At 33.6% G+C, this 16,124-nt stretch overlaps 1 protein-coding gene across 1 annotated transcript; it reads left to right on the top strand.

Moving 5' to 3' along the window:
- The first annotated feature begins 1,841 nt into the window (after positions 1 to 1,841).
- On the top strand, positions 1,842 to 7,373 carry LOC127876717 (potassium voltage-gated channel subfamily A member 1-like). The gene has a single exon (XM_052422134.1). The coding sequence runs from the start codon at positions 2,212 to 2,214 to the stop codon at positions 3,592 to 3,594; it is 1,383 nt and encodes a 460-aa protein (XP_052278094.1). The 5' UTR covers positions 1,842 to 2,211; the 3' UTR covers positions 3,595 to 7,373.
- The last annotated feature ends 8,751 nt before the right edge of the window (positions 7,374 to 16,124 follow it).

The following is a 16,124-nucleotide window of genomic DNA, read 5'->3' as shown; positions in this document are numbered from 1 at the left end:
TAGTCGTCTAGTGTTCGTAGTAGTCGTCGTAGTGTCGTCGTAGTAGTAGTCCTTGTCGTGTGTAGTAGTGTCGTGTCGTAGTCTTCGTCGTCGTAGTCGTCGTCGCGTGTCGTCGTCGTGTCGTGGTCGTCGTAGTCGTCGTCTGTAGTTCGTGTAGTCGTGTCGTAGTAGTAGTAGTAGTAGTAGTAGTTGTAGTAGCAGTAGTAGACTTGTCCGAACCAGAATTCGTCTGCTGATGTACAATAATGGTCGTTTGCATGCATTTTCACAGATTTTGGCATGTTTTCAAGTTTGTCATTAAATGCTTTATATTGATAAATGTAAACATTGGATCTAAAAAGCTCCAGTAAAACATCAAGAATAATATTAAAAAAAGGAAAAGAAAGTAGCCCGCAGAAGGGCTCGAACCAGTGACCCCCGGAGTCCTGAAGTAAAAACCAATTAGACCGCTCGGTCATCCTGCCAAGTATGTATGAAAGACGTATTTAATAGTTTATATAAGCAATCTTTGTAGTTTCACAAAATTAAACGACAACAATAGTACTCTCAAAATTATTCAATCGTTTCGCGTTGCAACGCTTTATAATTTTCAGGTTTTTAAATCATCAAAAGATGCATATAATGGCTATATTAGACCATTGTAAATGTTCAGTATTACTGTTTCCTCACAAATATCATAACTAAAACGAAAATTTGCGAATTTAAAACAACTTTTTTCAATTTTGTCAATTTACCAAAACGTAAAAATGTCCCTTTAATGTAAGTTTTGTTATTCATTTAATTGGCTACACACAGCACTCTTCATCCTTGGTTATCAACGATTGCTTGAAATAACGTGATTACTTGATTTTTTTTACTCTTGACGTTTTTTATGATTGCCGGCACTCAGTAAACGTGTTGTGAAAATAAATCGTAAGCATACACAAAGCGTCCAGTACTCAATTATTTATTTAACAATTGGCAATTTTTGTCTTTTTTACCGTAGCATATTGAGAGGCGTGAAATTACCTTTCAATTAAAATAATACAAAAGAATACTAGTAATTTAAAATAACAAATAATTAAAAGTATGACACCAAGATCCCTTCCGCAAACACACGTATTAATTACTTTTCTATGTATTGAAGCGCCTTTGTGAACACACCAGAGTTTGATCTATCAATATTTATAGAGATCCCGATATACACGCACGTACAATTGACTCTTTGCTAGTATAACGACGCTTATAAAAATCGTAATTCTAGCGATATATTAAAGATAATAAACTTAAAACGAAGCTATATATTTGGAAATAATAGTAACAACTATAGAACTGTCCATCGCGTGATTCGTGTTGGATTTATCGGTAAATTATTTGCGTGGGGATAATCACTTACAGTTGGAATGATAAAACTGTCAATTGGGCAAAATCGCCGAAACTATAACAACAACGCGTGCTGACAGCAATTTCAACATAATGACAATAATATTTAATTATTTAACGAATAGGTGTCGCAATATACTGTCATGGTTATAAACGTAATTTTGTATGTATCGTTTCATCCGCTTTTGATAGAAAATGCATGGCGAATTAAAAATTCATAGTCAGTTCTTTAAGACAAATATAGAAGCAAAATTCGCGAATAACTAAACTGTATCAAATACAGATGTGTTTCATATAATTTGTTTTGCATAGAAAACAAATCATAGCGTGATCTGTGTGTGTACAAACGATAAACCTGCGCAGCTGGTGTTACAATGCCAGTATTGATCCTATATCGGAAGCCTCTCTTTCCATGTGCTCGCGTAGACTTCATACCGCTAGCAACTATTTTCAAACCAAATATGGACGACAGTGGGAACTGTGATAATTGGCAGAAGAATGCGGGGATTTTAGTTGAATTACAATTGAAACCAAGTTCTACAAATCGCTAATCGGCGATCCATTATTGTAATGAATGGGTGGTTTTCAATACACCGGATAGTATTCAGATAGACGCTTTGAATACGTACGTGGTTTATTTGAAACAAGGTGAGGACAGTAGTAAATGTATTTGTTTTATGAATAATTGCTCTTGTGAATCAATTTTGTTGGAAATGATAACCGAAAGCTATGAATTGATTATTTTGGCACAAGGATATTTAACAGAGGCGTTGTATTGCCATTGAAGGATTTTATCTTTGGAATTCATTACACATTTATATTTTTCTGGGTGGTGAATGGCTCAGAAAAATGGCGACTGTTGTATCTATTATGAACCAGAGAAGGTACAGGAAGTCATACGATCGCCCGGATCGTATGAATAGCGACGGCGAAGGAGACCAACTATGGGTGTTCCAACCGCACCTGAAACACAGCTCAAGAATGGATTCGCACGGCTCGGATGGCAGCAAAACTGCCTTGGATACAATCAAGTCCTCTCCGTCACATTTAAGTGATCCTTTGTCACCCTGCAGCGGTTGTAGCATTCCGATAGCACATAGGTGTAACCTTTTGACCTGCGAAAGGATCACCATTAACGTCAGTGGACAGTATTACGAGATTTGGGCTTCAGTGTTAAACAAGCACCCAGAAACGCTACTGGGTAATCCCGAAAAACGGCTGCAATTTTACGACAGGCAAAGAGATGAGTATTTTTTTGATCGACATAGACCAACGTTTGAAGCGATTTTTAACTACTACAAATATGGCGGTTACCTAAGACGACCAGATCCGGTTCCCGATGACATTTTCCTATCCGAGCTTGACTTCTATGAAATTGAAAAAGATATGATTGATAAATACAAACGAGAGGAGGGTTATGTGGATGAAGTACGAATACTACCAGAAAACCCCATACAACGAAAGATCTGGATGATCATGGAATATCCGGAGACCTCATGTTTTGCCTATGCAATTGCAATAGTATCCGTGATAATAACAGTGTTGTCAATTGTGCTATTTTGTGTTGAAACAATCCCATCTTTGAAAAAGGAATGTAACGAAGGTGATCCAGTGAATTTTGCGGAACCATTCTTCATTCTCGAAACCATATGCACGATATTTTTTACCATTGAGGTTTTGCTGCGTTTCTTCTCATGCCCGAACAAGCTGCAGTATTTCAAAGACTTCAAGAACATCGTCGATGTGACGGCCGTAATCCCTTACTACATAACCCTTTCGAACAGCTTGACAAGCCAAAGCTGTGAGTCCTCTAAATCCAGCACTTCCCTGGCGTTCCTCCGTGTTGTACGACTGGTTCGCATATTCAAGTTAACAAAGCATTCAGCAGGATTACAAGTGTTGATTTTGACATTCAAAGCCTCAGTCGAAGGGTTGCTTCTCTTTCTTGTTGCAATGTCCGTATGCATTTTGCTCTTCTCTAGTGCAATTTATTACGCCGAGCATGAGCTTGCAGACTCCCAAATTACGAGCATTCCGGACGGCTTTTGGTGGGCAGTAATTACTATGTGTACTGTTGGGTACGGAGACCAAGTTCCAATCGGAGTCTGGGGCAAGATAATCGGCTCAATTTGCGCCATTTCTGGCGTTCTAACGCTGGCCATTCCAGTTCCTATTATAACGGAGAATTTTAACAAGTTCTATGCTCATAAAACGGGTAGAGGGCGAATGTGATGATTTTATGTAGTTTTATATATTTTACCTTTACAACACATAGTGATACTTATTGTAAGATTTGCATTTAGATCGCACACGTTTTTATTGCTCTTTCTTGCGCGCACCATATTATATTATTTAACTAGATTTACGCTTTTAATACTCTTGAGTATGTTTCAAATAGCTATGTCATCATTTGTGTATTTGTGTTTATATTTGTATTCGGATAGTGTTCGTTTTCATCCAAATTGCCTCATTTGCAACACCTCTCGCCGCTACTGTTAGACTATCGTTGTATGAAAACCGTTTTATAATGATTGAGCTGTTAACATTGTTCCTTCTGATTAATAGTTTGAAATGGTTTATTCTGTTCACCTTTTAAAACGTCTACGAATTACAATATTTTTTATTACGAAATTTTATACCGTGAGTTTGATTATTAAGAAAAATTAGGAATCAAGCGTCCGACAGAATAATCTTGCAACTTGTGTACTCCTTCCCAAATGTATTTGTCTCATCATCAAACTAGTAAGGGTGTTTATGAAACATGTCAATTGATAATATCTATATTTACCATGTTTTTAAATCTCTATGAAAGATATTAACAACATAACAGTCACTTCCATAACTAGTTTATACGGACAACGAATTATGATAAACGACTCAACATTTTGTGATGCAAAGGATATGTGTCATTGACAGTATATTGAGAAACGAACTGTTAACGGCGTTTATATTATTGGTATTTTTTTCTAAAATTGCCTTCGTTGCAAGGTGTGCGCACCAATGTGTTCCCGTGTTTTGTTTATAGCCATAAGCTGTGTCGGGCATTATATCGTATAACTGAGAAAAGACGTATATCAAATGTAATGCTTTTCCTTGGCATATGTAATCCATTTAAGAGATGCATATTGGATTTCCCCACGACTTAAGAAATTGGTATTGAGCAAACACCATCTGCTACTTTAGCCGGGAATGGCTGTCTATCACGTCATCTTAACGAAAAAGAAAGTACGCGTGGAGCACATTTAATTAAATAATTAGTTTATGGAGAGTGTACAAGAAACAACAAACTTACAAGGCGATCATCTGCTTCTTACGTACAAATTAAAGCTACCTTTTTTTTCTTAAAATGTATCAACATATGACATGTGTGTACATAACTCCAGAACTTGTAAACGCAGTTTTTCAGAAGTTTCATACCTAAAATAAGACATTATAAAACTCCAAAAACTTTAAGAGGACAAGCATTCTTGTTACCATAAAACATGCACGGGTAACGAAATAAAATTCCGTAAGACAATTATTTGTACATTGCAACATTCAAATTAAAAAAAATATTCGAAAACATGTAAATCTTCGGCAGACCAATTATTTGCGACATATATTTTGTTGTTGTGGCTGTTATAAACGGGTTGGTTTCCAATGGTGTTGAATTATTGGTTATTAATTGATTATGTTACCAGATACTCAACACCTGAAGCTTCAATCAGTTTGCGGAATTCGTTTGGTTATTGATTCTTGAAGCCTCCAATGTCGCTCAAAACGCTGTGAGCAATATTTCATTAATAAGTCACTTGTTACTTGAAGGCGGTTGAAAATACACTGTTCAACTATTGATCAATAAATGCCATCGGTTAGGTGTACGGTATGGGTTTAATTCATACGTACAATATAATAACACTCGAACGCAACTGAAAAAACGGTGTATTGTAACAACGAGTAACTTGTACCTTTGGCTTATGTACTGTCGGATACCTTTGCATGACAAAAAGGACTAAATGTAATTTAATGATATCGTGAATATTTATTCCATCAGTAATTAACGTTATCGCCTTTGTTTTAAAACATCGTATACAATAATCCTTACAAATCTTTGGGCACTCTATATATCACTTAATAGATTATAAAAAAATAACCCCGCGGGTTGTACTTACAAGTCAATTTACCATATTTTGGGTCCATTCTATTGTGTGGCATCCCCGCATTGATAAACATATTGATCAACTTTTTTCTATAATTGCATTACAAATATGTAACTTAATTAAGTAATCACTCCCGACAAAGACTGTTTGTATTTAAAGCTAATACGTTCTATTTAATGAGTCATTTGTTCCGGACAAGTTTACTTTGAAACATAAAACCAGCTGTCTAAATGGGTATGTATTGACCGAAGCCATCTTCAGCGTTTAGTATTAATGTGTAAAATAATAGTCTCTACACTGTGTTTTTTTTTCAAGTTCAGGCATAGCCCGGTAGGTTTGATAAAAAACGATACTTAAAGTTCAATGTTTTTATGTCATTTTGTACTATTTTCTAGAAGAAATTCATTTACAGTTCAGTGATTGTCATTAATTACACAGTTCCATACATTTCTACTGGTGCGTTGATTGAAGTATTTTCCCGAAAGACATGATTTGCTTAGAAACTTCACTTTCAAATCAATATCTATTCTTCGCGGATATGGGTTTATCTACACAGCATTTTTGGAGAATTTCATTGCCTGGCCTGTCACCCAGTCTCGAAAAAATGACAATGAAGAGTTAGCGAGTTGGATAAAATGAGATCCAATGATCTTAAACAGATTTTCCAAAGACCTTCAAGAACACCAATCCAATCAATTTTTGGATAATTTGCTTATATTTATATTTAATTTTCGTGCTAATGTGCACATGCGCCAATATTTGGGGATGCGATTGAAGACGATTTTTGTATTACTTAAAGTGCATATTATATAAGTTTGTTGTATTATAGTTTAGATAAAACTGGACTGTGATTACTGAATTATTCAATACCATTTTGTTGGCTTTTATGTACTGTGTTTCTTTATGTGAATGAGTCATGGGTGATGCGTTTTATTAAACCGACTTAATCCTGTAAATTGCTCAAAAGAGATATGTATATAATTATTTGTTGCAAATGTTATATTTAATACTGAAATATTTACAGCAGTTATTTATATAGAGAGAATATGCATTTGTCTCCTTTTTTGATTAAGATAACTAAATTTCTTTTCCGACGTTGATTTTTTTAATAATTCATATTTCACAGTCAGATCATGACATTTTGTCAGAAGGTTATTAATGTTAATGACCTCCTCGTTATATTTATCATGGTATTATTAATTTCGAATACACTTGCATCATATTGTTATAATAATTTAAATCGATGTGAAATCAGTCATCAATTTTCACCATCTTATAATTATCATCCGTAGTGAACAAATATTATTAGATATTTAAAATATTCAGCAGACACCTTAGTAGTTATTGTCAGCGATATATTCTCAATGAATAAATTATATGATATGACATTTATAACCGTTTGTAGACTAATTCAATTGTATAGTATGTGTTCACGTGTTATTAGATTTTTTCCAGAATTCTTTTTTAAGAAATATATAGTCACGTGTACCATTTTTGCACATGTATTCGTACATAGATAATGTATTTCTTTGTCTTAGTTCAGGGCGCGTATTTACCAACCGCTTCTTTGACTTAAGTCTAAAAATAAAGATATGTTCTTAAAATTGTAATGCGCTGAATCTACTTAAACGTCGGGTGTACCATTGCAGCTACCATAACAAAATACAATATTCTTTGTTAAAACAGTATTTTAATAATATAAACACATTTTTAGCTTGTACACGTGTAAAAAAAACAAAAAAATATTTTTATTAAATCTAAGAATTTTCTTTATTCTAAAGTCTAAGAATAGGTTGGTGCACAGGTTTGACGCACTTTTCTTCAGATGCAGTATTCAATACACTTGTAACATATGTCGATCGTTGTTTTTGGAAACTCAATTGGATAAATATACTCATGAAAATATTGTGTCGATGCTTTTTATCGATTTTGGACTGGAAGAAAATCGTATTCATAGCCCTTGCCATTGGTTAAGAATTGTCAAGGCTTTATGATAATGAAGACACTGTGTATTTGACAAAAAAACTTACCATTGTCCACCCAGATTAGTCTTTGCTGGATGCATTTGGAACACGAGCGTCTCTCAGTTCTTGAAACGCTTGAATAACATGTGTGAGTTGTTCCACATAATTAATTTCCTATGAATAACAAACATAGTTTAAAACTCTGTTTTCTGACTAAAGTGTCTCATTAATTTTATGTGAGACACAAACCAAACGTGTTCTCATTCCTTGTTATGCATAAATATATAGTATTAGATGGTTGTTGGACGATTTCGGATTACAACGAACGATCTTCTGGCACGAACTGTTGACTTGAACAGTCCTTTGGCACGTATGGTGTAAGAGAACATTTAATCGCGCCTATGTTTTCTACGAACCATATCATTCTTTTATTCAAATGTCCGTTTATGTTATCACGCGACCAGAAAAAAAGAACGTTATTCGATTTGGACACAGTTTTGAATTTCGCGTATATCTTATCAAAAGAACAATTGTATTTCATAATAAAATACATTTATATATTGCTTATGTCACGAAATGTCATATATGTCCGCAGGAAGTTTACTTGCTCTAAAATATTTATTAATTCTCTAAAGGTTATGTGATTCATGTATAATTGCAAACCGTTTAATAAAACATATTTTAACAATACATTTATTTTTACAAATCCTTCTTAAAAGGCAAAAACAACAGCAGCCACATTTAAAAGAACCTACACATACAATATAATGCCTCAAAGCGTTTTTAGTTACTGAACATACGTGAAATGGTACACCCTGATAAAAGTAAACGCATACATTGATAGGAAAAAATTACATGTTGATATGGTGTACTAATCGTATGAATAGTATACATGTACACACGTACAATGTCAGTAGGCAAAAATAGACAAACACACGTAATTTACTATGCAACATACAAAATTGACATTCATTTATCTGGACAGCATATTATCGTTTGTTTTATGATAACAGTCAATCAATCTTTGGATATTTATATTTACGTAGAAGTCAAATTGTTTTTGTTTTCGATTAAAGCAACGCTTGGTGTTTTACTTAATGCAAAATAAATCTTTAAGTATCATAACAACATAGTAAACGTCATGAAAGAAACTTGGGTCGATATGATTTCAACAAAAATAAACTGCTCATCGGATGATATAAAATCAATGATGTCAAGATAAGGGATATAAATGTATACATGTATCGGTATAAATGTTTCAAAAGTTCTTTCAAGCAAAGGCATTTTGTTAAATTATTCCTGTCAAGTATGCCGATCAGTTTCGTTGGAACATACACAATTACTCGGCATTGAAGAACTCTTTCATTGCTGGTGTCAACAAAACTTAGGGAATTTGATCAGATACGAGAAAATGAGTAAGATCCTGCACACAAAAAAACTTGTAAAAATACTTAATAACTTACTTACTGAATGACGTCCCCATTTTTAAAACCAAATACGATTAGCGGAAAGAAATATTTCCTGAAGGAGTCAGAGAATACAAGATAAGGTAATCAATAAAGAAATTACTCATTGAGGAATAGTTTACAATGCACGATAATGGAGTTGTTGTAAAGCTAGATCAGAAAATCGACTAGCTGTCAGAGAAAGTTTGGTATTAACCAACATCATAAACGGACAATAAACGCATTGATATTTTCGAAAAATAATAGATCTATACGCTTTTATAATGGATACTTCAGTAAGCTTATCAATTTCTTTTGTCGGCTTTATTATTTAATAGTTAATTACATATAATGCATATCTCATCTTGTTTATTTACGTTGTGTTATTTTGTTTTAGATGCGTATCGATTACAACTTATTGTAATAATTACAATGAAAACATTGGACCAACTACTTTTAATTGAAATATCCGACTTCATCAAGATACATAGTTATAATAGCACACACTTGCAAGCGTACTTACTCGGTTACAATAAACTATTTCGTTTTGAACTGCACGAAACCACTGTCAGCCTTTTTTCCCCATTATGTTTGCCACAAATCCATTAATATATATTGTGTTTTGTCAGTTAATCAATCAGACGGTCAATATTAATGCTGTATACAATAAACGCAATTAAGATTCTCCAGTTTATTGGCCAGTTTACGGTGCTTAGAAAGCAAATACAAAGAAAGGTAACGTTACCTTAGTTAACGTTTAGCGTTTGCGAAGTATTTTAGTTCGAGAAAATAGAGATGCCGCATATAAGTTTCGCGAAACACATCTTTGAGATTTATTCAATTTAAACGGGGTTTGCTCAATGTATGTTATGAACTGATTCGTCATTTATGGTTATGAAAACAGTTTTACTGTTAAAGGACATAAATTTCTTTCTTTTTTTAATGAAAAATGTGAATTCATGATGTCCGTTAATAATCTTTTATAATTCGCCTGCTAAAAGCCTTCTTGCTAAAAGATTAGAAAAACGCTATCACACATCATTGAATTGACTCAACAAAAATTACCAAATGTTTTTCATAATTAAGCTTTTTGTTTATCTACGACCGGTATTTAAAGACCTCTCGTACACTTTATTACGTAGAAAAAAAACAGCTTTCTACGGGAGGAACATTTGTGTTATTTTTGATAAGGGCAGATATAAAAAACATACATCACACCTTGGCCAGTACAATGTGAGAAATAGGGCATAGTAACTTATTTATCCCATGTGTGTAAATACCACCGTGTACACTCTGAATTACTCGTTTGTATTATTCAGCGTAATGTTCCCTGAGGATCCCGTTAATTCTGAGCTACAATTTGATGATGATTGGATTCGTGATTGGTACCGAGGGCGCTTTTGTAAAAGATATTCACATAAACACAAATATTACTTTACTTTACTTAAAAAAATAATAGTGTGTTCGCAAATGAATATATTTTTGCGGTATATGTAGTCATATGCATAACAACGATGGTTGAATAAAGAAATTGATTTAACCTATACAAGTAAATATCCTCATAATAGTGTATTAAAAACAAATCGCGTGTCATTTTAGAATGCCAATTGACCACCATAAACAGAAAAGCTAGTGTTAGTGTGTTATTGCGGTTAACGCATAACAAACCAAACTGGTGAATACTTAACTGCAATGAACATGCGATTGAGTAAGACGCTGGCTACATCATTTATTCCATTTTTTGCTTATGGGTGTTTCAACTAATGGCTTTATCGTATTGGCTTAACATGATTTTACATGTTTGATTCTTTAACAGACTGTCTTTAACGAGCATCGTGTATAATATAGACCAATATGCCTAAGTAAATTGTTGAAATCCCCGTCCACCTCGATGTATGCAGACAAAACACGATATTATCAAATATATGTACACAATAGCCATTGCTGCGAAGCATCAAAGAAGCCCCATGCAACAGATTGCTACCCAAGTAAAACAATATTAGTCGTTATAATTGACTCTCAATACAACACGTGTTCCTTTTCTCATTTTACATGTTTCATTGAAAAAAATGAAATGTGTATCAAGTTGACAGAAAGGCATTTCGCTGGATGCATGTGGAGCACGAGCGTTTCTCGGTTCTTGAAACGCTTGAATAACATGTGTGAGTTGTTCCACATAATTCATTTCCTTGGAATAACAAACATTGTTTAAAATTCTGTTTTCTGGCTAAATTGTCTCATTAATTTTATGTGAGACACAAACCAAACTTGTTCTCTTTCCTTGTTATGCATAAATATATAGTATTAGATGGTTGTTGGACGATTTCGGATTAGAACGAACGATCTTCTGGCACGAACTGTCTTCTGACTTAAACAGTCCTCTGGAGCGTATGGTGTAAAAGAACATTTATTCGCGCTCATGTTTCCTACGTACTATATAACTCTTTTATTTAAATGTCCGTTTATGTTATCACGCGACCAGAAAAAAACGGCATTCGATTTTGACACAGTTTTTTATTCCGCCTATATCTTATCAAAAGAACAATTGTATTTCATAATAAAATACATTTTGTATTGCTTATGTCACGAAATATTATATATGTCCGCAGGAAGTTTACTTGCTCGAAAAGATTTATTCATTCTCTAGAGGTTATATGAATTATGTATAATTGCAAACCGTTTAATAAAACATATTTTAACAATACATTTATTTTTACAAATCCTTCTTAAAAGGCAAAAACAACAGCAGCCACATTTAAAAGAACCTACACATACAATATAATGCCTCAAAGCGTTTTTAGTTACTGAACATACGTGAAATGGTACACCCTGATAAAAGTAAACGCATACATTGATAGGAAAAAATTACATGTTGATATGGTGTACTAATCGTATGAATAGTATACATGTACACACGTACAATGTCAGTAGGCAAAACTAGACAAACACACGTAATTTACTATGCAACATACAAAATTGACATTCATTTATCTGGACAGCATATTATCGTTTGTTTTTGTATAACAGTCAATCAATCCTTGGATATTTATATTTACGTAGAAGTCAAATTGTTTTTGTTTTCAATTTAAACAACGCTTGGTGTTATACTTAATGCAAAATTAATCTGTAAGTATCATAAAAACACAGTAAACGACGTAAAAGAAACTTGGGTCGATATGATTTCAACAAAAATAATCCGATCATCGGATAAAATAAAATCAATGATGTCAAGATAATAGATATAAATGTATGCATGTATCGGTATAAATGTTTTAAAAGTTCTTTCAAGCAAAGGCATTTTGTTAAAATATTAAATTAATTATGTTTATCAGTTTCGTTGGAACATACACAATTACTCGGCATTGAAGAACTCTTTCAATGCTGGTGTCAGCAAAACTTAATGAATTTGATCAGATACGAGAACATGAGTAACTTCCTGCACAAAAAAACTTGTAAAACAACTTTATAACTTAGTAACTGAATGACGTCCCCCTTTTTTAAAACCAAATACGATTAGCGGAAAGAAATATTTCCTGAAGGAGCCAGAGAATACAAGAATAGGTAATCAATAAAGAAATTACTCATTGAGGAATAGTTTGCAATGCATGATAATGAAGTTGGTGTATAGCTAGATCAGAAATCGACTAGCTCTCAGAGAAAGTTTGGTATTAACCAACATCATAAACGGACAATAAACGCATTGATATTTTCGAAAAATTATATCCGCTTTTACTATGGATACTTCAGTAAGCTTATCAATTTATTTTGTCGACTCTATTAGTTAATAATAAATAACACATAATGTATATCCCATCTTGCTTATTTACGTTATGTTCTTGTAATTTAAATGCGAGTCGAAATAAACTTATTGTAATAATTACAATGAAAACATTTGATACACTACTTTTATTTGAAATATCCCCTGCAGCAAGAAATATAGTTATAAAATAACACACACTTGCAAGCGTACTTACTCGGTTACAATAAACTATTTTGTTTTTAACTGCACGATACCACTGTCAGCCTTTTTTCCCCATTATGTTTGCCACAAATCCATTAATATATATTGTGTTTTGTCAGGTAATCAATCAGACGGTCAATCTTAATATACAAGAAACGCCATTAAGATTCTCCAATTTATTGGCCATTTTACGGTGCTTGGAAAGCAAATACAAAGAAAGGACACGTTATCTCAGTTAACGTTTCGCGTTGGCGAAGTATTTTAGTTCGAGAGAGTAGAAAAGCCGCATATAAGTATCGCGAAATACATCTTTGAGATTTATTTTATTTAAACATGGTTTACTCAATGTATTTTATGAACTGGTTCGTCATTTATGGTTATGAAAACAGTTTAACTGTTAAAGGACATACATTTTTGTCTTTTTTTAATGAAAAATGTGAATGCATAATGTCCGTTAACATTTTTTTATAATTCGCCTGCTAAAAGCCTTTTTGCTAAAAGATTAGAAATACGCTTTCACACATCATTGAATTGACTCAACAAAAAATTCCCTAATGTTTTTCATATTTAAGCTTTTTTTATCTACGACTGGTATTTAACGACTCTCGAACACGTCATTACGTAGAAAAAAAAACAGCGTTATACGGGAGGAACATTTGTGTTATTATTGATAAGGGCAGATATATAAGAACATACATCACACCTTGGCCAGTACAATGTGAGAAATAGGGCATAGTAACTTATTCATATGCTGCCCCATGTGTATAAACGCCACCATGTACACCCTGAATTACTCGTTTGTATGATGCAGCGTAATTTATCCCTGGGGAACCCGATACTTCTGAGCTACACTTTGATGATGATTGGTGTCGTGATTGGTACCGAGGGCGCTTTTTCAAAAGAGATTCACATTAACACAAATATTACTTTACTTAAAAAATAATAGTGTTTTCGTAAATGAATATATTTTTGCGGTGTATGCATTCGGATGCATATTCACGACATGGTTGAATGAAGCAATTGATTAAACCTATATAAAAAAATATCTTCATAAAAATGTATTAAAAACAAACCGCGTGTCATTTTAGAATGCCAATTGACCACCATAAACAGAAAAGCTAGTGTTAGTGTGTTATTGCGGTTAACGCATAACAAACCAAACTGGTGAATACTTAACTGCAATGAACATGCGATTGAGTAAGACGCTGGCTACATCATTTATTCCATTTTTTGCTTATGGGTGTTTCAACGAATGGCTTTATCGTATTGGGTTATCATGCATTTACATGTTTGATTCTTAAACAGACTGTCTTTAATGAGCATCGTGTATAATATGGACTAATATGCCTAAGTAAATTTTCGAAATCCCCGTCCACTTCGATTTATACAGACAAAACACGATATTTTCAAATATATGCACACAATAGCCATTGCTGCGAAGCATCAAAAAGCCCCATGTAACAGATTGATACCCAAGTAAAACAATATTTGGCGTTATCAATGACAACACAACACGTGTTGCTTTTCTCGTTTAACATGTTCTATTGAAAATAATGAAATGTGTATCAAGTTGACAGGAAGGCAAATGTAAAAGAGACAGTTGAAGATTATAAGAGCAGAAACATTCAGTAGAATAAAGGAATCGCAATAACGGCTTTAAAGGGGCCATTTGACAGATTTTGGCATGTTTTGAATTTATTCATTAAATGCTTTATATTGATAAATGTAAACATTAAATTTTAAAAGCTCCAGTAAAAAATCAAAAATAAAATTTAAAAAAGGAAAAAAGCAGCCCGCAGCAGGACTCGAACCAGTGACCCCCGGATTCCTGAAGTAAAAAACGCATTAGCCAATATTTGGCGTTATCAATGACAACACAACACGTGTTGCTGTTCTCATTTAGCATGTTTATTGAAAATAATGAAATGTGTATAAAGTTGACAGAAAGGCAAATGTAAAAGAGACAGTTGAAGATTATAAGAGCAGAAACATTCAGTAGAATAAAGGAAACGCAATAACGGCTTTTAAGGGGCCATTTGACAGATTTTGGCATGTTTTGAATTTATTCATTAAATGCTTTATATTGATAAATGTAAACATTAAATTTTAAAAGCTCCAGTAAAAAATCAAAAATAAAATTTAAAAAAGGAAAAAAAGCAGCCCGCAGCAGGACTCGAACCAGTGACCCCCGGATTCCTGAAGTAAAAAACGCATTAGCCAACAGAGCCATCCTGCCAAGCATAAATAAGATGCGTATTTTATACCTTATATACGCAATCTTCGTAGTTTCACAAATTTAAACGACAACAACAGAACTTTCCAAATTATTCAATCGTTTCGCGTTGCAACGCTTTATACTTTTTATGTTTTGAAATCGTCACAAGATGCATATAATGGCTATATTAGACCATGGCAAATGTCCAGTTATACTGTTTCCTCACAAATATCATAACTAAACCGAAAATTTGCGAATCTGAAACAACTTTTCTCAATTTACCAAACCATGAAAAGATTCCTTTAACCGTAATAATATCATCATACATAAATGTGTACCCAATATGGAAAAACATAAAGTTCAATTGCAATACTTGCATGGATAATCTACTTATCTCACTATCAAAAGCTACATGTAATCTTGACGTCGTGAGTAAGCATTAACACTGTTCAATTAATTAACCCATTTATGCCTAGTGGACTCTCCCATCCTTCTAAATTGGATCAATTGATTTTTAAAATTAGGGATGTATAGTATATTTATGTCTATATTTAGAATATTTCTTACAAAAATTCATTTAAGCAAACAGCGCATTACCTGATGAGACGCCGCATCATGCGGCATCTCATCTGGTTCTACGCTGTTTACCAAGGCCTTTTTTCTAGACGCTAGGCATATATATGGGTTAAAACTACAAACTGATCTAGATTCCCTTTGTGGGTGAAAACAAACACACAGCGAGACAAACGTATGGAAAAAAGAAAACAGTACTCAATATAATAGAAATCTCTTTGGGATAAATAGCTGCATTAATTGGCCATACAACCACTGCGACAGAAAAAGATGAGATGAACTAATGGGGCGGATTTTTGTACCGATGTTTCTCGTGTTCGTTAACTTTCGTGAGGAACTTGCAGACCGGTAGTCTCTTGATTTAAATAAAAAAGCATCAGAACAAAGAAGAAGTAAGCGATCGATATAGTAGAAAACGAGAGTGTAACACGCAAGCCATGAACCAATCTGTTCTCTCAGTGGGTT

Source organism: Dreissena polymorpha, chromosome 1 (assembly GCF_020536995.1).
Source record: "Dreissena polymorpha isolate Duluth1 chromosome 1, UMN_Dpol_1.0, whole genome shotgun sequence".
NCBI lineage: Eukaryota > Metazoa > Mollusca > Bivalvia > Myida > Dreissenidae > Dreissena > Dreissena polymorpha.
This window is presented reverse-complemented; position numbering and strand designations above follow the sequence as displayed.